At 42.0% G+C, this 24078-nt stretch overlaps 3 protein-coding genes across 5 annotated transcripts; 1 reads left to right on the top strand and 2 right to left on the bottom strand.

Annotated features, from left to right (window-relative positions):
• Positions 1–240: 240 nt before the first annotated feature.
• On the bottom strand, positions 241–5164 carry atp6v1d (ATPase H+ transporting V1 subunit D). Its single transcript, XM_080514611.1, has 9 exons — positions 4976–5164; positions 3347–3464; positions 2695–2774; positions 2543–2610; positions 2411–2455; positions 2153–2256; positions 2008–2074; positions 1818–1896; positions 241–994 (listed from the first exon to the last, which is right to left on the bottom strand). The coding sequence occupies exons 1-9, from the start codon at positions 5014–5016 to the stop codon at positions 850–852; spliced, it is 747 nt and encodes a 248-aa protein (XP_080370737.1). The 5' UTR covers positions 5017–5164; the 3' UTR covers positions 241–849.
• Positions 5165–5269: 105 nt separating this feature from the next.
• Positions 5270–10726, top strand: eif2s1b (eukaryotic translation initiation factor 2, subunit 1 alpha b). Its single transcript, XM_080514067.1, has 8 exons — positions 5270–5409; positions 6541–6783; positions 7283–7362; positions 8138–8289; positions 8437–8543; positions 8634–8731; positions 8951–9094; positions 10108–10726. Exons 2-8 carry the CDS (start codon positions 6543–6545, stop codon positions 10231–10233), a joined length of 948 nt encoding a protein of 315 aa, XP_080370193.1. The 5' UTR covers positions 5270–5409; positions 6541–6542; the 3' UTR covers positions 10234–10726.
• Positions 10727–11385: 659 nt separating this feature from the next.
• On the bottom strand, positions 11386–23314 carry rbm25b (RNA binding motif protein 25b). Of its 3 annotated transcripts, XM_080514293.1 has the most exons (18): positions 23252–23314; positions 22673–22773; positions 22127–22177; positions 21320–21537; positions 21072–21129; positions 20796–20956; positions 20442–20627; positions 20273–20356; positions 16638–16915; positions 16441–16558; positions 16152–16241; positions 15808–15881; positions 15061–15211; positions 14419–14827; positions 13425–13720; positions 13159–13257; positions 13026–13073; positions 11386–12234 (listed from the first exon to the last, which is right to left on the bottom strand). In XM_080514293.1, exons 2-18 carry the CDS (start codon positions 22749–22751, stop codon positions 12142–12144), a joined length of 2493 nt encoding a protein of 830 aa, XP_080370419.1. In that variant the 5' UTR covers positions 22752–22773; positions 23252–23314; the 3' UTR covers positions 11386–12141. The 3 variants fall into 3 exon arrangements, with proteins under 3 accessions (XP_080370419.1, XP_080370420.1, XP_080370421.1); XM_080514294.1 differs by lacking the exon at positions 22127–22177; XM_080514295.1 differs by lacking the exons at positions 22127–22177; positions 22673–22773; positions 23252–23314 and adding an exon at positions 22821–22849.
• Positions 23315–24078: the final 764 nt, after the last annotated feature.

The raw sequence follows: 24078 nt of genomic DNA on the forward strand, positions 1-24078 counted from the left end.
CAATTGTGCAGAAAAGAATAGTGGCTTTTAAAAGTCAGCAAAGTGTAATTTGTATTCGATAAAACAATTGACCAAAATCATACGTGTTGTCCAAGTGTTGAAAATATCTCGAGATGTAAATCCATGAAGTGCCTCACCAATGATTGCAAAAATACAAAACAAGCCAATTCATGATAAAGTCTCCAGTTTAGTGTATGAGTCAAAATCTTTGACCTTGACAGAGGGAATCCAGACGGCTGGTTGAATATTTAGAACATCTTTATTCGGATGGATTTTGGGGTTTCGTTGACTTGTTCACCACATTTTACAGCTGGGGTCACACTGGGGATTCACGTGAAGTGGTCACCATCCTCCAATGAGGTCACAGTAACCCCTGGATACGATGGCAGCAGCTGGACGATGCTCCACAACACACACACACACACACACTCTTTGAAATCCACAAGCACTTTAAGCTGTACAGCATGCAATGGCTCTAAATGTGGTGCGAAGACTTCAATATCTACAACCTCGTCATTCACACGGAATGCTTTGTTGCTTAAATTTCTCTCGTGTAAACATACTTATATTTATTGTAATATGCATCCAGTTTGTCACACCGTTTAGTCTCACTTGTGAGTAACAGCAAAGTGCAACGACACTTTTGTCCCTGTGCTGTGACACGAGTGGAAACATTTCCAGCACTGAAATGTTTGGAACAAATGATCGCAGAAATGGACAAACAAAAACAAAAACAAAAAAACTCCACAACTTTCATCACTTAGACAAGAGGACACAGACACGGCCAGAGAGGCACAGAATAAATAGGAGCGCGAGCGACGCTGGTGACCGCCGGCCTTCATGGAGGCTTCACTCAAACAGCAGGTCTTCATCCGTCTCCTCCGTCAGCATGTTGGCCGGCTCCGCGATGGGACCCAGCTTCGCCAGGCGCTCGGCGATCTCTTTCTCCGTCCTTTCCCTCAGCTGCTTCTTCTTCTCCTGAATCTTCTTCAGCCTGGCTCGACAGAAGTTGATTAAATAGTGTTAAGGTCTCTCTCTTGTTGTATATAATGGAGTTCCCTTTATTCCAGAGGTGATGTCAGATTTATGTTAGTTCTGGGACCACATGAAGCCCAATTTGACCTTAACTGGCCCGAATAAACACAGAAAAACACAAAATATCTCTCAGTTCTGGTAAAAAGAAGTACGAGTGGAAATATTCGGATTTGATGCACTTCCTACATAACTGCTTTCCCCCACCTGCCCAATGTGCCCAAAACCAGGAACTTGCATTTGTATTTATAATTCCCTCCTAAAAACCTAAAAATGCTGCAGTGAGGGTAGTGACACAAACTCGCTGCAGAGATTAGATTCCTCAGTTGACGTGAAATCTTGAATAAAATTAAAAACTAAATCTATTAAGCTCTTAACCACCAGCCCTCATCACAGCTTAAAGCGCCGACGATCCCATGTCATCCCATCAGAACACTTCATACTCAGACTGCGGCCTTCCTGGAGGTCGTTCAGGTTTCTCAAAATAGATTTTGAGGCAGAGAGTGTAATTATTTCTTGTGGAACTGGGTCCTAGTTTGAGTGCAGGAGACTGACGCAGGTTAGACCGCTGGGGGAGTTTTTCCCCTCTTTATATTTACGTGTAAACATTGCAAGTTATTAACACTGTATCGTTCTCCTGCAGAGTTTTTACTGTGCAGCTGGAGGTTTGTGACCCGTGTTTCCTCCCAACATCAAGTCTGTGTCTTAGCCTGCTGTCAGATTCTCTGTGCCAAAATGTATTGTAAGAAGAATAGAGTAAAGAAAAGGCTTGAAAAAGTCGTCACCTGTAGAACTCCTCCCTTTCTCTCTCGTCCAGCTCGGTGATGATGTAGGTGAGAGTGCGGTCAATCCTGGGAATAATCACTGCAAGGTGGAACAAACCGGATTTGAGAAACAACACCACCATTTCATGAAAGATCATTGAGATTTCTTTCTTATTATTTTTTTTTAAAACCTATAATTGCTATAGTTTACCGTGCTCAATAGCGTTCACACGGCGATTGGTGATCTTTATGGCTTCATCCAGGGTGACAAAAGAGGTCTGCAAAACAAACGTGTGCAATTGCATGAGAATCTTGTTCCAGTTAGCTCGAGTGACACCGTCATATTGTCTCTCCACCTGTAAGGAAGCCAACTCCACCAGCAGCTCCACAGCTCTTGCATAGTTTCTCTTCAACCTGGAGAGCTGCTCTCCTCCTCGGGCCAAACCAGTGAGCTCGTAGCCTGTCAGACACACGGCGCTCAATAAATTCATCTCATAGTCATCTAGGATTATTGCTGAGTTAGTTTTGTTGGGTTTTTTTTTAGAGAGAAAAAACTAAATCCATCCAAACACAGTGCAGTTTTGAACTATATGAAGGAGTGAGACTTGACTTACTGTCCCCGCCTTCTTGGTAGTGCTCAAACACTGGGAGAGTGACACCTGCAAGAGGAAAAGCAGAAGATTGTGACAAACTGTCCCGTCACTCACGGCGGCAATTAACGGCGAGCGGACGTTTTAAAAGCCGACCTGCGACGTTGTCTTTCTTGGCTCGGACCTTCACCTGGGCCTTGTTGACATTCTGGATCACGGTTGTGCTGCAGACAGAAACAAAAGGCGGAGGTTGAATTTGCGTGCGTATTGAAAACAACGGCACACAAATCCAGTTTTACGCTTCTCACCTGAAGTCTCCGGCGGCAAATTTGGCTTCAGCCAAAGAGAAAGCAGCCTCCCTCATCACCTCTCCCATCTTAGTCTTCGTCTAAAAGAGCAGACATATGAGGAAGGACAAATTTTAAGAAACTCTTATTGGAAAAGTTATTCTATTCTATGGTTTTGTACCTTTCAAATATTGCAGTCTTAATTTAGTTTAGTTTATTTAATCAATTTGTGTGTATTCATGCCAGCAGCATCACAGGTTGCACTATAATACACTATGGAGGTTTTTAACAAAAGATAAAAATTACCCTTCTTATGTCTGAAACTATTTACACCACCTGGATTTATTTTATATTTAATGGCTATGGAGTTGATTAAAAAATGTGTAATCAGTGAGTGCTGCTGCCCCTTTATCTAAAATAACCTACTATTTCCATTACTGCATGTTACTAATCATCAAAGCACTAAAAGCTGGATTTCTGTGCTTTCAGGTAGTTTTTGAATTGTTCTATATATCATAAACAGGCTTGGAGTTGCCGTGATGAGAAGCACACATCCCAAATTCTGAATGTGTTTAATCATTGTATTAATCTGTATTAGTTACTGACAGGTGTAACAACGCGAGTGGAAGAATTGCAAGTGCATTACAAAGAAATCCAAAACAATTAAACTGACCTCGATGATTTTACGAAGGATCTGCCGAAAGCGCATGGACAGGGCGTCAGATTTCTTCTTGAGCAGATTGCGGCCGGTCTGCGCTCCCTTCAGCCGAGCCTTCATGATGGTCTGAGCCCTGCAAGCACATAACAAACACACCGTGTTCAGGCTGGGTTCAATCGGACTTTATATCGACTCTTGGCTTCCGGCTGCATTTATTCCAGCTCTCGTCTGCATGATAGAAACAGGGTTTACTGGTTGGTGGAAACTTAATGAAGTGGCCGACGCTCCAGTTTTAAATAACTTAAATCTACATTAATAGTTAAAATAAGATTGATCCATACAATTTCTGGAAGTTGTCTGAAAGCATCCGTCAACAGCCTACTGTTTTATTTTTTTCTAATTGCTTTAGTCCACTGTGAGGTGAACCTACTCTGAGGGTTGGAACTTAAAATCTGTGGCTCAGATGCTCAGATGAAAAAACAAATTGCCACTTGGTGGGAGACATTTTGCTACATGAAATGGTGGAAGGGGCTGTGTAAAGTATAGTTTTATCCTCCCACGTTAAAATCTTTAGTCGATTTTGTCAAAATTGTTGAAGAATCTTTACATTTTCAATCAATCATGTATTCAATGTTTAAATTCATGTTTTGTTTTCCACCTGTTTTCAGAAAGCTTTCAGTTTGTGGGATCGGTTTTTTGAAATCATTCACAACAATCAGCTTTATCCTGTGCAGGGTCGCGGGACGCTGGATCCAATCTCGCTTACTATGGGCCTGGACAGATCACCAGTCCACCACAAGGAAACACAGAGAGACAACCACACACACTCACATTCACACTGAAAGGAAATTTAGGGTCACCAATTAACCTCACATACATGTGTTTGAACTGCGGGAGAAAACCAGAGTACCTGGAGGAAACCCACCCACACACATGGAGAAACATGCAAACACAACACTGAAAGGCCTGACCAGTATTTGAACCCACAACCTTCTAGCTGTGAGGTGGGAGTGGTAACTACTGCTATTTACAATCAGTCACTGGAATTGTAATATTCTATCACAAAAAGATTATTTTCTCATCATAGAAAAACAAAGAAATCACTTCTGTGTGCCACATGAGATCCTTGTCACCATAAAACTTATAACACTTATTTGTAAATACTATAATTTCTTACTGACTACCTCCGTTTGTGCATTGTATTTACTCATTTCATATCTAATTATATTTACTATAAACGACTACACTGTTAAGGATCCCCCCCTGGGATCAATAAAGTCTTTGAACTATATTTATTCCGCTGGGTTGAAGTTAATCTGTTGGGCAGGCCTGTCATGTCATTTGAATAAACTCAGTGGAATTAGGATAGTTCATTTTCTGACCTTGTTACAGACTGACAGCTCACACTTGGATGATATTGTCACCATCACATGACAGAAGGCCTGTTCCTCTTTAGAACAGTGACCTGGCCCTCATTCATACTGCATTATAGTCGAGCAAAACTCCCAAATTCATCTGGAGTGCGTGTTCGCAGGAAACCGTCGGTTTTAAAGCGTGTCAGAGAGTAACTACACAAAATACTACTGTGTTGGTTGGTTAAGGGGCTGCAGAGGTTAGCAACCAGCGACCAAACAAGCTGCTTACATTCTGGAGGGGAAGATGTCGATCCTGTCTTTTCCGGACATCTTGACGTTGTGTCTTCGATCACTGTGATATTACTCGTCGTGCCGCTTCCTACAAGTAACACTTGACCGTGTTATTCGGCGGTATATGTATGAAAATAGACCTATCCGTGCAGGATTATCGGTGCTGATGGTCGTGATCTTGTCCGACTCTCCGTTCGTGACGATCAGCTGACCTCCCTCCGGTCACGTGACTGCATTGCTCGCGCACTGCGCATGCGCGCGTCACCAGCCGCGACCGATCCTTTCCGGGTGAGACATTAGCGCACCCATGAATGTGAGCTAGCGGGCCCGACTTTTTCATTCAAAAAAACCATCGAATCGAACACAACGGGACATCTAAACACCTCTTCTGCCGCATTACTCAGCGTGTCGCTCTGTAAGCTTATGACACAGGTGAGTTTTCGGGGAGAAAGCGGATGTTGTGGCGGGAGGCGGTGAGCCTCCGGCGCCGTTAGCTTGGCGGCTAACGGCTAGCCTGAGCGGCGGTGCATGTGCCGCATGTGATCCGCTGGACACCGGGCGGTGAGCTGGAAGATAACCGATTGCACTCGTAATGGAACCTTCTGTGTCGTGGTGTTAAATGGCAATGGTTTTTTTCTTGAAATCGTCTCAACGTGTATCGGATATTTAGTGAAAGGTGTTTGTTGTGTCCATCCGGTGGGTTCTAGGTTGTCTGCGTTGCATCATCTCATTCAGAGCAGAACAAGTGAAATAAAAGTCGTTTCTTTTTATCTGTGTTTTCCTGTAAACTCGCCCTTGCATTTCAGCTACTACTCAGAGTTTCTCTTATTGTGTCCACACATATCATATCTATGAAGACAAACTGAAAATGAGAAAAGCCTCTGGGTGGGTCTCTTTAAAAAAAGACCATAAGTTGCAGCTTCTAAAATGGCCATCAGTTTATCTATATTTTTTAAACTGTATAATCAAAAGTTAATTTACCTTGCATCTTGGAAGGCCTTGATGAATTTGGCATAATGAGGATTTCTGTGTTTAGAATTGATGTAAAATTGCAGTGAGAGTCATCCTGACTCGAGGCTCCACAGCTCAGCATCATTGTGTCCCTGCAGCAGGAGCTCGACTGGTAAAGGCCTGTGAATCAGTGGCGTCCAGCTTTTAGAAATAAAGCAATGTGCACGTCCTGACATTAGAGTGGCAAGAGATCAGATTGAATAATTCACAGTAATGTATGTTTCCAGAAAAAAATAACAATCCTGAACCTTGTTGTCTCATCTTTATATATATATATATATATATATATATACATATATAAGTTTGACTTGGAGCCCATCGTGTTACTGTGGCTCCATAGTGCACATTTCTGTACGTTTACATTTTAAATGCTGTAGTATTTTAATAAAGAGAACACATTTTTGTACGTACATAATGTAGATATTCAATTTCCTTGTTTATAGTACTTTTTCTTATGTATGTTATTTTATGTTTACTATCACGGTTGCAACACTAGTATTTCGCCAGTGTGGAAATCACAAGTGTCGTCCTCTTTTTCCCGCTTTCCCACAGCGATGCCGGGGCTCAGCTGTCGATTCTACCAGCACCGGTTCCCAGAGGTGGAGGATGTGGTGATGGTGAACGTGAGGTCCATCGCCGAGATGGGCGCCTACGTGAGCCTCCTGGAGTACAACAACATCGAGGGCATGATCCTCCTGAGCGAGCTGTCGCGTCGGCGTATCCGCTCCATCAACAAGCTCATCCGCATCGGCCGCAACGAGTGTGTGGTCGTCATCCGAGTAGACAAAGAGAAAGGTGAGGGGGCGGGCAGGGGGCCGCTGAGCCGAGGGGACAGTCGTGAGTTCATAGCTGTGGGTGTGGAACGAGATTTGAAGGCACTGCAGCCTAAACGTGCAACTGCCGTGACAAAAGAGTTCAGTCAGACAGCAAATTGTGAGCTGGGTGGTTAAATATTCGGGATGAAACGGCTTCAAACCGAACCAGAGAACCTGACGTGGATCCATTTCAGATTGAAACTTTTAACATAATCTCCGGGTTCAGCTGTGACGTGTCATTACATGGTCATGGAGAAAGGAACTATACTGTTTGTTCAGAACAATCTTACCAGTTGTTATTTATTCGAGTGATGAAGAATATTTTACTAAAACTTGACCTCAAATCAGCAAATTTAAGTGACTTTACTATTTGCTCGGTCAGTGTTTCAGACCTTGTCTTGCACAATTTGATACTTGAGCTCATTTTATAGTCATGACAATGTTTGAAGGTTTATTTTTTCTTTCTTCTGCCGTCACAGGATACATTGATTTATCCAAAAGAAGAGTTTCTCCAGAGGAAGCCATCAAGTGTGAAGATAAATTCACCAAATCTAAAACTGTAAGTTAAACTCTCTTTGGAAATAAAAGTGCTTCCTCACCCACCTCTCCTGACTAGCTAACATTTGATCTTCAGAACGCTGTTTTATATTTATTCTTTTATAGCTTTTCTGTAGAAACTTAAACTGTATTGTGCAATTTCCGGATTCTACATGCATATCATTTTTGTTTTTAAGCTTCTACAGTAAAACAAAAATTAATTACCTGAGAGAAACAGAATGTATTATAAAGCGGAAGACTCCTCCAATCAAAAACCTTTGATTTTGCAATTTACATTCAGGGATGTTATTGGATGTTTCAAGGCTGGGCTTTTACTAACTTCTCTGACTTTAAAAATCAATCAGAAAGTGTCAACGTCAGCCTTAAATCATTCTTTATGGCTACAAATACACTCCAATGTAGATAAACGTCTGGATAAATTTGGGTAAAAGATTCAAGAACTTTATTATTCACCACTAACACACTACATTCATGCGAAACAGGTGAGTCACCTCACATTTAAAAGATTTTCTAAAAGATTCTTGTAATTTTACACAAGCTATTTATTGTCTTTCTCTCTTACTAACATCGTCATTATCTCTAGTTTGGAATACATTTCCGAATACAGTCATAAAGATTTCGTGAATCAATGTTTCACTTGTTTCTTATTTATATGATCTGACATCATGACTTGATTTGTCTCCTTCCAGCAAAGATATCTTGTGAATTTCTGCTATAATTTGCTCATTGTCCCGTTTTCTTTCTGGTTTGATTTGATGTGTTTCGTGTGTGTGCAGGTGTACAGCATCCTGCGGCATGTGGCAGAGGTGCTGGATTACAGTAAGGATGAGCAGCTGGAGAGCTTGTACCAGCGCACCGCCTGGGTGTTTGATGAGAAATACAAGCGGCCCGGATACGGCGCTTACGACGTCTTCAAACAGGCTGTATCGTAAGTTTGAAAAACACAAAACTCCTTGGGTGTGAAAGAGACACCACCATGACTAACGATTCAAAAACAAGAGTTTATGATGATTGCTAAAAAAAAACAACAACTGTGTGATGTGAGTTAAAAGAACAAAAATCTTCCACCTGACAGAGACCCTGCCATCCTGGACGGGTTGGATTTAACAGAGGAGGAGCGGAGCGTGCTGATCGACAACATCAACAGGAGACTCACTCCACAGGCCGTGAAAATTCGAGCAGGTGTGAAGCCGTTTGACGCGCGAGTGTGTCGCGCTGGCGTCAGCCGCTCGTCTGTTCCTGATGGCTTTTGGGTTTCTCTCCGTCCTGCAGACATTGAAGTGGCGTGCTATGGCTATGAGGGAATCGACGCCGTGAAGGAGGCTCTGAGGGCCGGACTGGGCTGCTCCACAGAGGCCATGCCCATCAAGGTAATCTAACTACTTCGGTCCATCTCTGGGTATGTGTGGGCAGCAGGATTGTCAGTGTGTGCAGAGAATGAGCTTGTGGTGAGGTTCGTTCAGGTTCACTTCATTTATCCCTCCGATAGATGCACTTTAGCGCGCAACCTCCTACCTTAACTTCCATCCGCCATCATCTTGCCAGTAGTCTGAGCTCAGCTGAGCTCGTGTCGGTCTCTTCCTCGGCAGATCAACCTGATCGCCCCCCCTCGCTACGTGATGACGACGACCACCCTGGAGCGCACGGAGGGCCTGTCCGTCCTCAACCAGGCCATGGCTGCCATCAAGGAGAAGATCGAGGAGAAGAGAGGCGTCTTTAACATTCAGATGGAGGTGAGGGAAAGACATTTACGTTGCCAGAAATCTGCATACAAAAAGTTTAGATATAACCAAATTAGAAGTCAACTATAAAAACAGGAAATATGCACATTAAAAAAAACCTTCCTCACAGTATGCAGAAGTGACTTTCCTGTTAGTCCTGCAGTACCACTTTGTGCCACACGATGGAGTCTTGCCGTTTCACTAAAAGAAGCAGCAAGAACAATTAACACAATGGGGAATCTCTTGGCTCCTGCACAGTGGGGAAACTCCGCAAGAAATGTGCACTGACACAATGTAAAATTAATGTGAGCTGCTTCTTTTCAGATGTCGGGGTTCATGTTAAAACATCAATCTGGAGAACCCAGTTACATTAGAGGATTCCACATCTTCCCTCCAGTTTCTATACTGCAACGACACCCAGTGTTCAACAGTGATATGAATTAAATTTCAAATGCAGTGGCATATTGTTTTATAATATAGTTACTTTGCTTTTGGTAAATATTAATTTTAATGGTGTCACTGTACAGACGCATATATACTGTTAATTTGGTTGTGCGACAGCTGAATATTAAAAAACACTGGACAAGATCAGAATTTAAAGGTTATGGATGTCAATATTTTATGCTTGGATGCAATTCGACTGGATTTATAGTTTATATCTGGTTCTTTCTTAGTTCTGATTTCTTTAACTTGTGTGTCCATTATGGTATAAAAATAACTATTCCTCAAATGACACTTCTGCTATTTTATTCCATCATTAATATGATTTTGGGAGATTATTTAAACAGGTGCAAATCAAACATACCATTTGTGTGACACTGTAAAGATTCTGTTTGTAATTCTGATTATTACATCAAATCTAAGAAGGAAAAACATCTGATCTTATATGTACAAATGTTTTCAAGTACTTTTCACGATTTGAGCAATTTAACATGAAGAATGAAAACATTTTTTATTTAATTTTGAAGTTATTTTTCTGGTTATATCTATTATTTCATAACTTAATGGTGGCCGGTGTCTCGCAGCCCAAGGTGGTGACGGACACGGATGAGACGGAGCTGGCGCGGCAGCTGGAGCGGTTAGAGCGGGAGAACGCCGAGGTGGACGGAGACGACGACGCCGAGGAGATGGAGGCCAAAGCGGAAGACTAGAGTCGGTGCTGGACGGGAAGGCTGGCGGGGGAAGAGGACAAACAATGTGAACAGGCCTGGCCACGGTCAGTCAGTCCAGCAGATGGTAACTTTCACATTGCAAACATTAACTGGCGTTACAAGTTCATTGTTAGACGTCCCGGTTTGTTCATTAACTGGGTTTCTCTCAAGAAGTTGATATTGAAACGGGCGGATGGTTACATCACAACGTAAACAACAGCATAGTTTCTATTTTTAAGAACTCCAATTTGAATATATGATAACTCTTAAACTACAAAAGCAGTGGCCTTCATGTACCTCTTGCTTAAGAGCCCGGTGTCCTCTGCGCTTCGTCTCTGGCTGCTTTCTGGATGTGACTGACCAAAGAGGGAAATGCATCGGCTCTTCTGTGCCGGTCAGCCGTCACTTCATGTGTCTCAAGGTTTCTACTGGCAAGGCCTGCTCTTGTTAAGCTCACATGGCATCAATAAAGATCTGGAAGTTTTGATCTCAATGTGTCTGTGTCCTCTGAATGAAACCGTCCATGAATCGCCTGGTCACTTTAGTTTTCTAGTGGAACTAAGAGCAGAGTCAACAGACTGTACCTTCTCAACAAATGAGGCAAAATAAAATGTTAAGATCGTGTCTCATGTTTTGGGACAATAACTTTTGTTTTATCGGTTAAGGAGCAGAAATTTGCAGCTCCAGTGTTTTCTGATATTCCCTACAGGAAGCTTGTATAATATGAAGCGTATCAGTCTTAAGACAGATCCCTGTGGAACTCCACGTTTAACTTCAGTGTGAGCTGAAGAGGCATCAACTTAAATGAAGTGGACTCTGATAGATTGAAACCTGAGAAGATAGGTCGTAACTTATTTACACTACACTTCTTTAAGACATGAATTCTTCCAAGAAAATACCTGCTTCATCAAATCCACATCAAAACAGACCAACTCTTTCTACTCGACCCCCAGTTCTTTAAATTCTTTCATTGAAATATTTGATCACTAATCTCATTTTCAAAGGCGTTTGAGGAGAGTACTTGGTTTTACCTGAATTATTTGCTCGTATTAACTTCTGGATTAAGGGAGTCCCCGTGTGGCCTGTATTATTAGAAGGAATCATTTTGTTAATCTAAGCAGCCATTTGGAGACAAATCAAACGTGTTGACAATCGGTTATAAAAATCATTTTTATTCAAATGTTTACTGAATACAAAAAAAACCAATGGAGAGCATTTTCACAACTTTAAATCATTTTTGTCCTGTTCTTTTGCCCATATTTTTTTCTTATAGTGGTTATCGCGTGTCTGTGTGCTTTCACCGGTTCACCGCCCGGAACGGTCCGTGGTGTTTTCCAAGTAGACACATTTCAACTCTTAAGATGAACACGCCAACCCGTTTCTCAGGAATGTGATGAGATGACAAAAGATTGAAACAAAAAAAAATCTGCTTGACCATTTGCAGCTGCAATCGTGTTCAGAACCCTGAAATAAATACCCGGTGTAAAAACTAAAATCATGTCCTTGTAGCTGTGCTTCCTGTAAAGTGTTGTAGACTGAACCCGCCTACATTCACCTGTAAGGTTACTTCAAGAAAATCTTCCATCTCCCCCCAGTGTGTTGGTATGTACACAAACAGGAAATACAGTCTCTCATTCATTAAAACACAGTCCCTTCATTTCTGAATTTCTCCATCAGAGCCAAATAATTGTGTTCTGTATTTACACTGACGCACACCGACAGTCGGCACCTGCAAACAGTCGGAACTGTGCAGCCGAGGGCGCTGGGAAAAAGAACCATGACGATGACCTGAAACATCTGGTGGGAATGAGCGGAATTTGCAGTCTGCACGTCACTCTCGCTACACTATGATACAACATGTGGAAGATGAGGAGGGGGGGGGGGGGGAACTCATCTTCAGTGATCGCTTCATTTCACGAGTCCAATCTTCTTGGCCTCAGTTTCATAAATGAGCAGCCGCCACATCTTCACTATGAAGACTTCAGCTTCTTCATCAAGAACCTGGAGAGGAGCAGAGAGGAAGTGTGAAGAGCTGAAGACGAGGCTGAACTCCCCCTGGGAGACTCCGACACTACCATTTTAGAAACATCAAACAAGTTCTGCTTCCCAACCACGAGGATGCTACACAGTATTTAAGCCATTTTGCCATAGCCATCATGTTGTAGCTGAGAAATGGGGGAAAAGTTAAAAGACGGGTTAAAATAATACACAACCTGGTGAAGTACTCAATAGTTTTATCAATCCACTCTGAAGTATTAAAATTGCTCATACATTATCGAGTTCTACAGATCAATAGAATGGAATTTACAAAAAAAGTACAGTAAATATAACTTACTTTTCATGTTTTCAAAGTAAAAGCATCAATCAGGTCAACAACTGAATTAGAGATGATTTGCTGATGTAAAGGAGCCAATTAAGACCAATATCAATAATTACCACACTTATTTTCTCCTATCGTGTATTTTCTTCTATTCACCAAGTGTCAGAAGATCGTACAAGAGCTTAAATATGCTTTCAAACAACAATTGGTTGCAAAGGGGAATAATCCATTGAACTGATGTGTGACTTGCTACTTATCTGTTGCAATCTGCAGATTTTCACAGCCTAGATTACTGTCAAAGTCTTTTCTACGGAAGTAAATAGTCGTTTTGGCAAGAGATCAAACCACGATGTGACTTCTAGAAACATTGCGCAATTACTGGTGAAACCATCTTCCTCTCTCACTGAAACTCGAGAGGACTTGATCATTTCAGTGCGACAGATTTAAAGGAGACATTTTTATCACTACTCACCATGGCAACATCATCCAGGATGCTCTGCGGCATACTGTGAGCCATCACCTGAGAGCGCACAGATAAAAACACGAGGATGATTAAATCTTCATCAGTCCCCAGTCAAGCTACATCACGTGGAGAGGATCGGTACCTTGGAGCAGACGAAGTCCACTAACGTTGGCTCTTCCTCACCGATGTACTCGATGATCTTTTTATTGATCCACGGCCGAACACGCCTATCCATTAACGTCTGTGGAACAGAAAAAAAAAACGCAAATTGTGTTTGAGTCACATAACGAGACAAGTATTGACAACCCGTGAAGGGCTGAGAGTAATAATGTTGTTTACGTCTATCAGCCTGGCGAGAAGCTGTGCCCGAGTCCTGTGAGGAACTGAATTGAAATCAAACAATCTTACCGAGTCCACCATGGTCCAGTCCAGTGGGTAGGAGAAGAGCTCCGGCTTCGCTGTGGGAATCTTCTCAATCAGGGTCTTGATGTGTTTGCGTTTCTCCTCGGTGTTCGCTCCCTTTATGCTGGACAGTCCGGCACCGTCCACCCCGAGGCTCTTGTCGTCATCATAATCCAAGGGCACCAGCTTCCTCTTACGAGGCTGCTCGTCCGCCTCCTCCTCATCAAACTTGTCGAAGACGCTGTCCACAGGAAGCTTCTTCCTCTTCCCTGCGTTGGGTTGACTCGGGCTTCCAGTGGCACCTGAACAGGATGCAGAGATAAATAAGTACAAAGTGATTGAGACTCTTTCCCCCCCCCCTAACCTTTACTCTATTCTGTGTTATGGATGGAGTTAGTTTTTTTTTAGTTAAAGAAAACCAACACTATTCTGTCTAAAGTAGTCATTAAAGCTGGAAAAATCCATACCAGAGCGCCCTGTGCAGTTCAAGTTACTGTTAATGGAGATGTTGGCACAGCTGCACACTTTACAAACGTTTATGAACAAAACCTATACACATGCTCAGAGACAGACAAGGCTATTAATCATGTACAGCATCCTCATTATTTTCTTTATGAATTAATCATTTGGTGTCTGAAAGAAGACTTGTTTTGATGGACGAGCCAATTTAGCAGCTAAAAAAAAAAAAAAAAAAGAAAGAATCATAACGACTGAGAAGTTGGTGAAGTAATTTCCTGTAAAAGAGCTGATCACTAGTCATTTGTACACTTTGTTTCGTAGGTCCACCAGAACACAATAAAAAGCTCAAGGTGCACTTTCCCAGCCCTCAAATGGCATAATTTCCTCAAACTGGATTTTTAATTTAAAACCATTGAAATACTTTTACAAAGCTGAAACCTGCAGATGCTTAAGATTTTCAGGTAAAACCTTCAAACCGCTGTTTCTGTCCATCAAGTCCTCACGGCGCTTCGAGGTGAAGGAACATTAGATGTGGACTCACCCAGCTTGAGGCTGAGGCCGATCTTGGGGCGATTCTCCTCCTGTGGCAGAGCCTCGGGGGGAGAGTTCTCATGGGGGATGATGATCCCACAGGGCGACTCTTCTCCGGGCGTGTTGGGAGACACGTTGCCACTGGCGGACGACACTGAAGGTGCTGCTGTGATTGGCCGCATTGTCGGCTTCAAGCACGGTTTTACATCGGGGTTGTCTTCGTCATTGTCGTATTCTTCCTCGCCCTCCTCCACCTCGTCGTCCGAGGGAGGGGGTCTGGGGCAGGGCTCGGGCCTTTCCGGTTCCTGGCGGCGATCCCGGTGGTCCCGTGAACTCCGGTGGCGTTCGCGTTCCTCCACAGGTTCTGGCTCTTGGGTGATGGGAGGTCGTCTGAGACGCTCCTCCTCTTCCTCCTCCATCTGGACCAATAACAGGCAGATGTGTGAAGAATCTCCCCCAATCACAGTGTTTTACAGCAAAGAAGGTCAATAGACAATGACAGCTGGACATGGCTGATGTGCAGAGATGCAGAGAGACTCAAATGATGAAGTGACCTTCAAAAAAAGGCAACACGCAGCATGCACTCGCTCTGCAGGCAGACACTGTGAATCACACACACCAATAATGTCGCTGCTGCAGCAGACAAGCTTACCCTGCGTAGCTCTGCGTCTGGGTCTGGGTGTCCCTCGTCTAACAGCCTCTGTCTGATCTCCTCCAGCTCCTCCTTCTCCCTCTTCCTGTCACGCTCGTCCGCCTCCATCTCCTTCTCTCGGTCTCTGAGACGCTTCTGCAACGCACTGCCCCTAGGGGTAACATAGGGCATAACACCATTTAGAACAATGGACAGAGCTGCAGTGCTGCATGTACGCCGACTCGAGCCGCACCGAGTGTGTCACATAATGGATAAATCATTGGAAAATCATTTTAGATTTTTTTTAAACCATACTGTATCTTTTTTTCAGCTTTTTCATTTTTAACAGAATCTGTAATTATCACAATTGATTTAAAAAAAATGTATGAAACATTTTGTCAAATTTACATGACAGTTAAATCATCAATATTAATCTCATTTTCAGGCAGGCAATTAAAAGGTGTAAAATAGATGTAAAATACAAACGCTATTAACGCAACGTATTAATATAGTGGTCCTGCCTCATAGTGAGAACATCTCTGGTTCCAGATGTTGGTAATCCATTTTCCCCTCACAGTTGAAAACATGTTTGAAGCTTTTACAAGACTGTGAGTTTGTGTGTGTCTCTGCATTTGCTCCGTGACGCACTGGTGACCTGTCCAGGGTCTACCTGTGGGTATCCCCATTCTCATGTTTCCACAAGCATCAATACCGTAATTCTATAACCTGTTTGAATCCTTCTTGCTCATCAATTATACAATTTCTCACCTGTAATACTTGTGATCATCTCGGTCGTCATCATAGTCTTCAAGGAACTCTTTCAAGCGTTTGCCTTCTTTCACCTAAAACACCATGAAAACAGAACCAAACGAAATGACTCAGAAATAATTTATTGTTTTAGTCTTTTCCCCAAACAAGTCTATTTTCTGAGCCATTAAATCCTGACCTCCACATAGAAAGCTTCACATTAGTGGCACCGCTGCACAAGGTTTGACAGATTTCAGCAGGATCTCGTCCGTGTCGCATCTCAAACAACACCAGTGAGCACTTTATTGTTCAGAAGCGAGCAGCACACTCCTGTGAATGTCACAGAGCATTTTAAGTCCTCTCACCATTTCACGCCGACGCTCATCTTCTCTCTCCGTGTCTTTGGCATAATCCCGCCCCTTCTTCCTCTCTCTGAGCTCCCAGTTTTTTAATCGCTGAAATAAAACACAATCTTGGATAAGTGGTTTACATGGTTTTGATAAGCTAATACTGTGTACTCAAATTTGATGGCTGACAAACTGTACATGAAAAACGAAGCAATGTACCGTTTAGGAGCCAAGACTCAGCAATGATTCATCATGTATTGATATAGGTCAAAAGAGATTTCCATGGCTTTCCAACAGTCCTACTAACCTCCTGATAGGCTGCTTCCTTGTCTCGGAGTTTCCTTTCCAGCTTCCTCCGTTCGTAAGACTCCTCTTCGTCTTCTTGGTCTCGCTTCTTTTCTCGGTCTCCGTCTCGACTCACCTCCCTGCAAATAAACGTACAATGTTACGTTTTGTTTTCGTCAAGGGGATGAAAGAGTATATGTGCGATGAGACTTGCTTCACCTCGACCGGCTGCGGTCGACACTCCCGTCGCGGCTTCGGTCTCTGTCCCAGTCCCGCTCTCGTTCCTTCTCCCTGGTCCTGCGGTCGCGGTCTTTGTCTTTGTCTTTGTCTCTCTCCCGTTCTCGCTCTCTTTCCCGCTCACGTTCCCTCTCTCGCTCCTTCTCCCTCTCGCGGTCTCGCCGCTCTCTTTCTCGTTCTCGCTCTTTTTCCCGTTCCCTCCGTTCACGCTCAAATTCCAGCCGCTCCTTATCCCGCTTGTCTTTCTCTTCCTCTAGTTTCTGCGGAGCAAAGCACAGAGAGGTTCAGCTGACGCCCCACGAGAGCCGCTGGTCTTTGTAGTCACTTTACGACTGTGCACAGATCAAGTGGTTTCCAGATTTTGGAGAACTTTAGAGGAACATGCCCTATGCTCATCGGGTGCACTGGAAGAGAAGCTGCATTTCTAACGCAGAGAAACTGGAAGATTCAAAAGGCTCTCCCTCACAGAGAGACAGCTCTGTCATTCATTTATAGCAGTACAGTGCACGATGCTGTTAAAAACTTGCAGTCTGAACGATAGCCTGGCACGAATGTGACTGGAAACCACTTTAATGGTCAAAGATCTGTGGAACAAGTTCAACTTGAGGCATTCATTCCGAGAAAAACGCGGCAAAAGACAAAAGTTTTTCTCTCCTTAAGGGTCTTCCTCTCAGAACAAGGAAAACAAAAACAGAAAACAGGCATCAGTCTTTTGTTGAACTAGTTGTTTGTGACTTACAGGTGTTGAACTATGGACTCAGCCCTTCGCTGCCCCTACAAGCCTTTTAAGTTAGGCCTGGGAGGAAAGCAGGTCACACGGTATACAAGGGAAAAGTGTTATGGGATTCTGTCTTGCTTCAGCATCATCATCATCATCATCATCATCAACAATAGGCTTTACATTATTCGAAAACAAGGCATTCGGTTTAGTGCTAAAATCAAGAAATGAACATCATGAAAATCAGTTACATTTCTGGACTGATAAATGAAATTGTAGAAGCAGTCTTACCCCCGCAGAAGTCTTCAGTGGAGCCTCACGACTCATTTTCTCACATACATACACACACACACCCACACAAACCATAACTCTGCCTCTGTGGGCATTACACACAAGGCTGCCATAGTAATTTATCAAAAAAAGCCCAAATATATATAAATAAATAGATTCATTTTTCTTACTTTTGTTGTGTTTACACAACGAAAAAGTCCTTCATGGAAATGTGTTTTTAATTTAAAGTCTATTGTAAAGCAATAATAACTGAGCAGGCAGCTAGAATAAAAGTAACCTTGGGTGTAATGCAACCTAAGAACAAAATAAAAAAAGCAGATTTTAGCAATCATGTCAAAAAATATGAAGTTCTCTTTAGATAATAAAGATACAAAAAAAGAATGGTTGCCCATGTAATAGTAAAAAAAAAAAAACACCTCCTGTTGTTGTCATTTTGTGTCTTTACTTACCTCTGTAATGTGTACCAGCGATGCTTAAATACAAAAGACTTGATGGAGCTTCAATTGATGATATTTTTTGCTCAAAAGGACCTACAGATGAAATGTTTCACCAGAATTGTCTTTAAGATTGGAATTAGTAAAATTCAGAACATTGTTATTTTCTGAATTCCTAAGTTTGTTTCATGTACGTAACAGGTTATAACTGATACTCTCTAAAACATCTTTTTTACAAATATTGCCACATGCTGGCAACAAAAAAAAAACTCATTTGGTGAACTGATTTTTCACATATAATTCCCATTTCAATACCTTCATGTTTTTTGCCCTTTATTTCACACTGTAGTTGCTTGAGTTCAAACGATCTCTTTTACAAGCAAGGCCTGAACAAAATGGCAGCAATAAAACAAAATGACGATAGAGACTCAAGGAGACGAAATCATGAATAAACAAAGAGAGAAAGTCCCAGAGGTCTGTGCCTGGATTGTGTTAGTCTGGTGGGGGATGGAGGAGTATGAGGGGGGAAGGAGAGGGCTGGACTTAATGGTGACAAGTTGTTGTAATGTTAATGATTTTTTTAAGGGTATCTCATGCAGAGGGAGCAGAGTACATGAAAGCCCTCTTTCCAAACGGTCAATGTTCTGGGGATGGAGGCAGATTGGAAGTCCAAAGAGCGCAAACTGTTAGATTTAATCTTAAAGCGATGAATATACAGAGGCGTGATGGGAGCGGTCCAATAATGGCTTTATAAATGAAGGTGTACAAGTAGAGAAGCTTACAAGCAGACAAAGACAACCATCCTACCTCAGCTTACAGAGTCGATAGCTAAATCTCATTAACTAAAACAGTACATTTAAATATTTAAGCCCAAAGAGTTTGACTTTCTTGCTTTCGTCTATTTATACAACTACATGACATCAAAATCTTAAAGAATGAGAGCATGAAAAGAGGAAGCAGCCATCTTGAGCCAATATCGATGTGTATAAAATAAGCTTTTACAGCAGGCCAAACGCAAAAGGTTTCTCCTAATTCAACATTGAATCCTGTCGTTTCAAGCTACAGCCATGTTAGATATTAATACTCAATCAGATACCCAGGACAAACGTATTATTTGTGACCCTTGAGCTAATTTCCAAGGATCAATAAATGTGTACTTTTTCATCCTGTGCACTCTATAAACACACAAGTTAACTCTCTCAACTAATAGCTTGGATAAAAGAAAAAAAAAAAAGCTAAGGCAGAGATGAAGATCATGAGACAGGAAAGAGAAATCCCACCACAACACATACAGAGATCACATACCTTGTCAGTCTTCAGATCATCGTACTGCTGTGGAAAGGGCGCCCCCACCCCACACTGGCATTATTAATGCTCTAGCCAAAGTCACTGCAGTGGTTATTGAGACCTTGTGCTTCAACATGAACACCATTAAGACAGATCATAATTCATAGAGGACTCACACAGGTTCACAGACTGTCCCAACTTTCCTTGGAGCTGCCAATGTCTTCACATTTTCAGCATTGTGAAGTAAAGAGGCATCTTTGTTCTGTGAAATGGTCGGCTAAATCATAGGCCCCCCCGAGGGCCCAGGCCAACACGCACATAGGAGCAGTACCGTTGCCCCGATGCAAGTCCTCAAGAGGGGGACGCCCAGTATATATAAATAGTAAATGAAGGCTGATACTTACATCCTATCCTGGCAACTTTTTCCAAAGCTCTGTGATTCATCTTGCTTTAGTCACCATATGATCACTATCATAATGGTGGGGTTTAATGAATAGATTAGCTTTTAAGTAACTTTACATCGTCTCCATGCATTTTTGTGTGATGAATGAAGAAATGGATCTATAATGGTCACACCTAGATTGTTTGACTACGGTGATCACAGGTATCAAATAAGGCCTGAAAAAGGTGACAAGGATAATAGCTGCCTATGGTCTTCCTGCTTGTGGTGTCTGAACATTGAATAGTGTTTGGTGAATTAGCATGTCAGGTGATGTTCATTTTCAGGACTGCCAATCTTTACTGTTGTAGGCATGTAACTTGGAGAAGGAAAAAAAAAAAGTGTTCTAATGTATGAACCTAATGTGCAAGCTCTAGGAGTGAACTATGTGAACAGCTGCTGTCCAAAACCTGCAATGTCAACTACAAGATTAAAGAAGAAACTTTACCTTGTGGGTGTCACGAAATTTACTAATCTCTCTGGAAATCAGGTCTCTCTTGTCTTCCTCCATTTCAATTGTGTTAATGTCATCCTGTTGAATGAAAGAAAAAAGAGGTCAGTAACAAGTTCCAGAGAAAACAAATTGATATATTAGACAATAACAAAGGCGGTTGTACCTCTTCTTTTTTCTCCTTTTTTCGCTTTCGACGCTGAGATTCATCATCCTGTGAAGGCGCGTTAAGTTCAGCAGCGTATTCCCGCATCAGTCCATCAATGGCACCTTTGACGATCTGATCTTTCTTCTTTGTCTCTTCATCTAGCACCTCCTCTTCCTCATCCTCTCCATCTTCGGCCTTCTTAGTCTGCCCGTTATGAAAAGGTTTAGTTATTCCTATATCATTTAATGCCGACATATTATAAATGGCTTAACAAATCTGACTTCTGTGCAGAGATCCAGAAGGGTGGAACATGTGCACATGGTGAAGCGCCGTCAAGACAAGCAGCCTTAATCCTCCAAAACAAATTCATACCCCGTTTGCAGTCTTCTTTTTAGCCTTCCACTCATCCAACTGAGCTTTCGTCTTGGCATCCACCTTTACTAGAAGGTTTTTGTCTCCAATCTGCAGGTCATGGAGGAGCCGAAGGGCTCTGAGTGTGGACTCTGGCTCTTTGTACTCACAGAAACCAAAAGCTGCATAAAATATAGACATAAAAAGGTCAGTTTTGAACACGATCACCATATAAGCCACCTTATGACGAGGTGATCACACAGATAAAACTTTAGAGTTTCACTCTTTATGAATTACCTTGAAGCTTGCCAGAAGCTCCTTGTACTCTTTTCCAGCTAAGAACAATTCCACATTTCTAGAAATTGAACAGAAGAACAAAACGTTTTTTTTTTATGTTATTAAGTTAGGAATCGAACAGATTTTCTTTTAAAGCCTGTTTCTAAAAAGATAGCAACATACATCATCATGTTACTTTCTGCAGCTTGAGAAATATTATTCTTGGGGAGCTCATGTAATATTTGTGAATATATTTTTCTGCCCCTTACCGCCAGCAGTTGTCTGATAAGCATGTCCGAAGCTTTCTCTGATATATTCCCCACGAACACTGTAGTGGTGGGCCCACTGTTTTCATCATTTTCTTTGGCTCTCAAAGCAGCAAAATCTTTTTTATGGACTGGAGGCTTACTGACCACCGTCACTGAGGGGACCATGACTGTCGTGGTGGGGGCCATGATACCCATGTGAACTGGGATCATTGGAGTTGCTGCAAGAAACAAAGAAAACAGATCATGTCAAGCAATGGAAATGTATATAACGAGACTCAATATTGTTTATATACAACCTCAGAGAACATTTAGATTTTTAGTTCATTGTACCATTCCATGTGAGCACTGGAGCAATATAATATGTGGGGATATCAACACAGTTTGATAATTGACAATACAATACAAAATACTTCATGTTCAAAATACATGTTCATATAAATATACATTAAAGTATTGCTAATAATTAGACAAATGTTGAATTTTTAGGCTAATTAGACAGATTTTACACATGCAACTAAAAGCAGTGCTAAATGAAAGTGATTACGGCAGTCGCTTTACATTTGATGTCTGTATTTACAATGTATTAATAGTGGAGTGCACACTAATATCCGTCATGTTAGTGACGTTTTGTTTTTTTTGTAATTTCAAGGTTGCTTGAGAGAGGTGATGGGCAGATCAATCCAAATATTGATTATATTGATAGCTACAGTGATGCTGATATCGAAAGATGCCAGTGCAGTGAGATCGATACTTAGTTACAGCTTATCTCCTGTATACGTGTATGCTGCTCCATGCTGAACACTCTACCTGAAAAAATATGTTTGTTGTAATTTGTTCCGGAGTGATAGACTTGTACACCTTTATTAGAGAAAAACAAAATCGAGAAATTGCAAATTGTATGAGAAAATTGTTTTGTTCATTCTGATAACAACTTTTTTTTAATGTTTACAGTACAATTTCCCCAGATTCTTTTCTCGGGTTTACCTTGTTAATAAACCAGAAAGAAAAAAAATCACATAAACACCTAAATGTCATGAAAACTCTCCCGGACTTAGCAATGATGCATTGTAACTGCAAGGTATTGGACTGATATCAGTGATACTAGCCCTTTATTTAATTGGTATTGGAGCGCTATCAAATCTTGCAGTATGGCAGACAACTACTTGAGAGTATCTCTAATAAATAATTAAGGCAACATTGACTCAATACAAAGGGAAGTTCCTAGTGCTCGTCTTCTGAGGAGTTATATGAATGGCTGCTAGTTGAGAATGACGCTAGGTTCAAGTAGTTAATTAATAATAACATACAACAAAACCAACCCGGGACATTAAGACGGGACCTTTGGATGCTTACCTGTAGGAAATCCAGCATACTGAGGGGGCATCCCAGGTGGGGGCAACAAAGGCCGGTTTAAATGAGGTGGAAATGACATCTTTGAAGTGAATCAGACCGACCTGAGAAACGGTGACATGACAGCCATTAGCAGCCAGTTTGTATGTACCTCAAACATGCCTCGACGTAATCTCAGCCACGACAGCGACAATCGTCCTGAAGCAAAAGTTACATCATTTTGTTCAACACAGTGAAGTGAGGCGTTATAATGTACCGGTGTTCTTACATCTACTTTACCACAATATCCTTTCAAATGTGACAAGAATCATGAACAGACGTCCGTTACGATTACATTATAAAGCCAAAGAATGACCCAGGTGATGATGATTGTTACTTTGCAAGGAGAAAAAGAAACAAACACAACTATAAGAGACAAAACAACAAGCAGGGTCGTTGGCTAATACTAGCATCGAGCACGCTACCGTGCTCCCGGTACGGCTACTTCAGGCTAAGCTAACACCATCAACCAACAACGCGAAAGTGACTTTATATAGCTAAACAACAGCTTAAAATGCACTCAAAATAGCAATGTATGCTTACCCCGAAACAGGTGGCGTGAAACGGGATTAAAAAAAAAAACGACCAGTAGGACGTTAATAGTGAAAAAAATCAGTTATAAGCGTCCTGTGTTTAATTAGCACGCTAGCTCGGTGCGGGCCTTGACAAATATTGACACATGCGCATTACGCGGCAGACTACAGGAGCGCTTGTTTTGTACACCGGGACAACCGTAGATCTGTGACAACGGCCTGGGCACTCAGTTTATCTATACCTAGTATTTCCATATCACCACCATCAATGATAAGAGAGCTGGCGTTCTCATGAAAACAACAACAAAAAGCAAGGTACGTCAAAATACTCAATAGGTTTGTTTTAAAAGCAGATTTTAGAAGTTAATTTCAAATTTAAAGATCAGACAGATTATTCCATAAACCTCTATGCCAGAGATCAGCAACCTGAAACTCTCGGGCTATATGTGACTGTTCAGCCCCCCCTGGAGCGGCTCCCTGACATTATTTAGAAAATTATTAGTAAATAAAAGATATTCCTTACATTTTTATTGGGGTCTGATCCCGAGCAGAGCTGGGTGAGACCCTATTGGAATGCACGCCGAGGTGCAAAGATTACTATCCTCGGAGGCCTTTTAATTTTATCATTATTAATATTGTTAGTTTACTACTCTTTAACAGCCGAAACTGCTCCGTTTTTGGCAGCCAAAACGTCCTCAAACCTTTGTGAAAATGTGCACACACGTCAGACGTGGCTTAAAATGTTGTATTTTATGGTCACCGCTGGCAAAAGGCCTCTTTGAGAACGGTGGGGCTATGAAGCACATCAGGTCACACAGACATTTTTTTTTCTTTTTA

Source organism: Blennius ocellaris, assembly GCF_963422515.1.
Source record: "Blennius ocellaris genome assembly, chromosome: 18".
NCBI classification, from domain to species: domain Eukaryota; kingdom Metazoa; phylum Chordata; class Actinopteri; order Blenniiformes; family Blenniidae; genus Blennius; species Blennius ocellaris.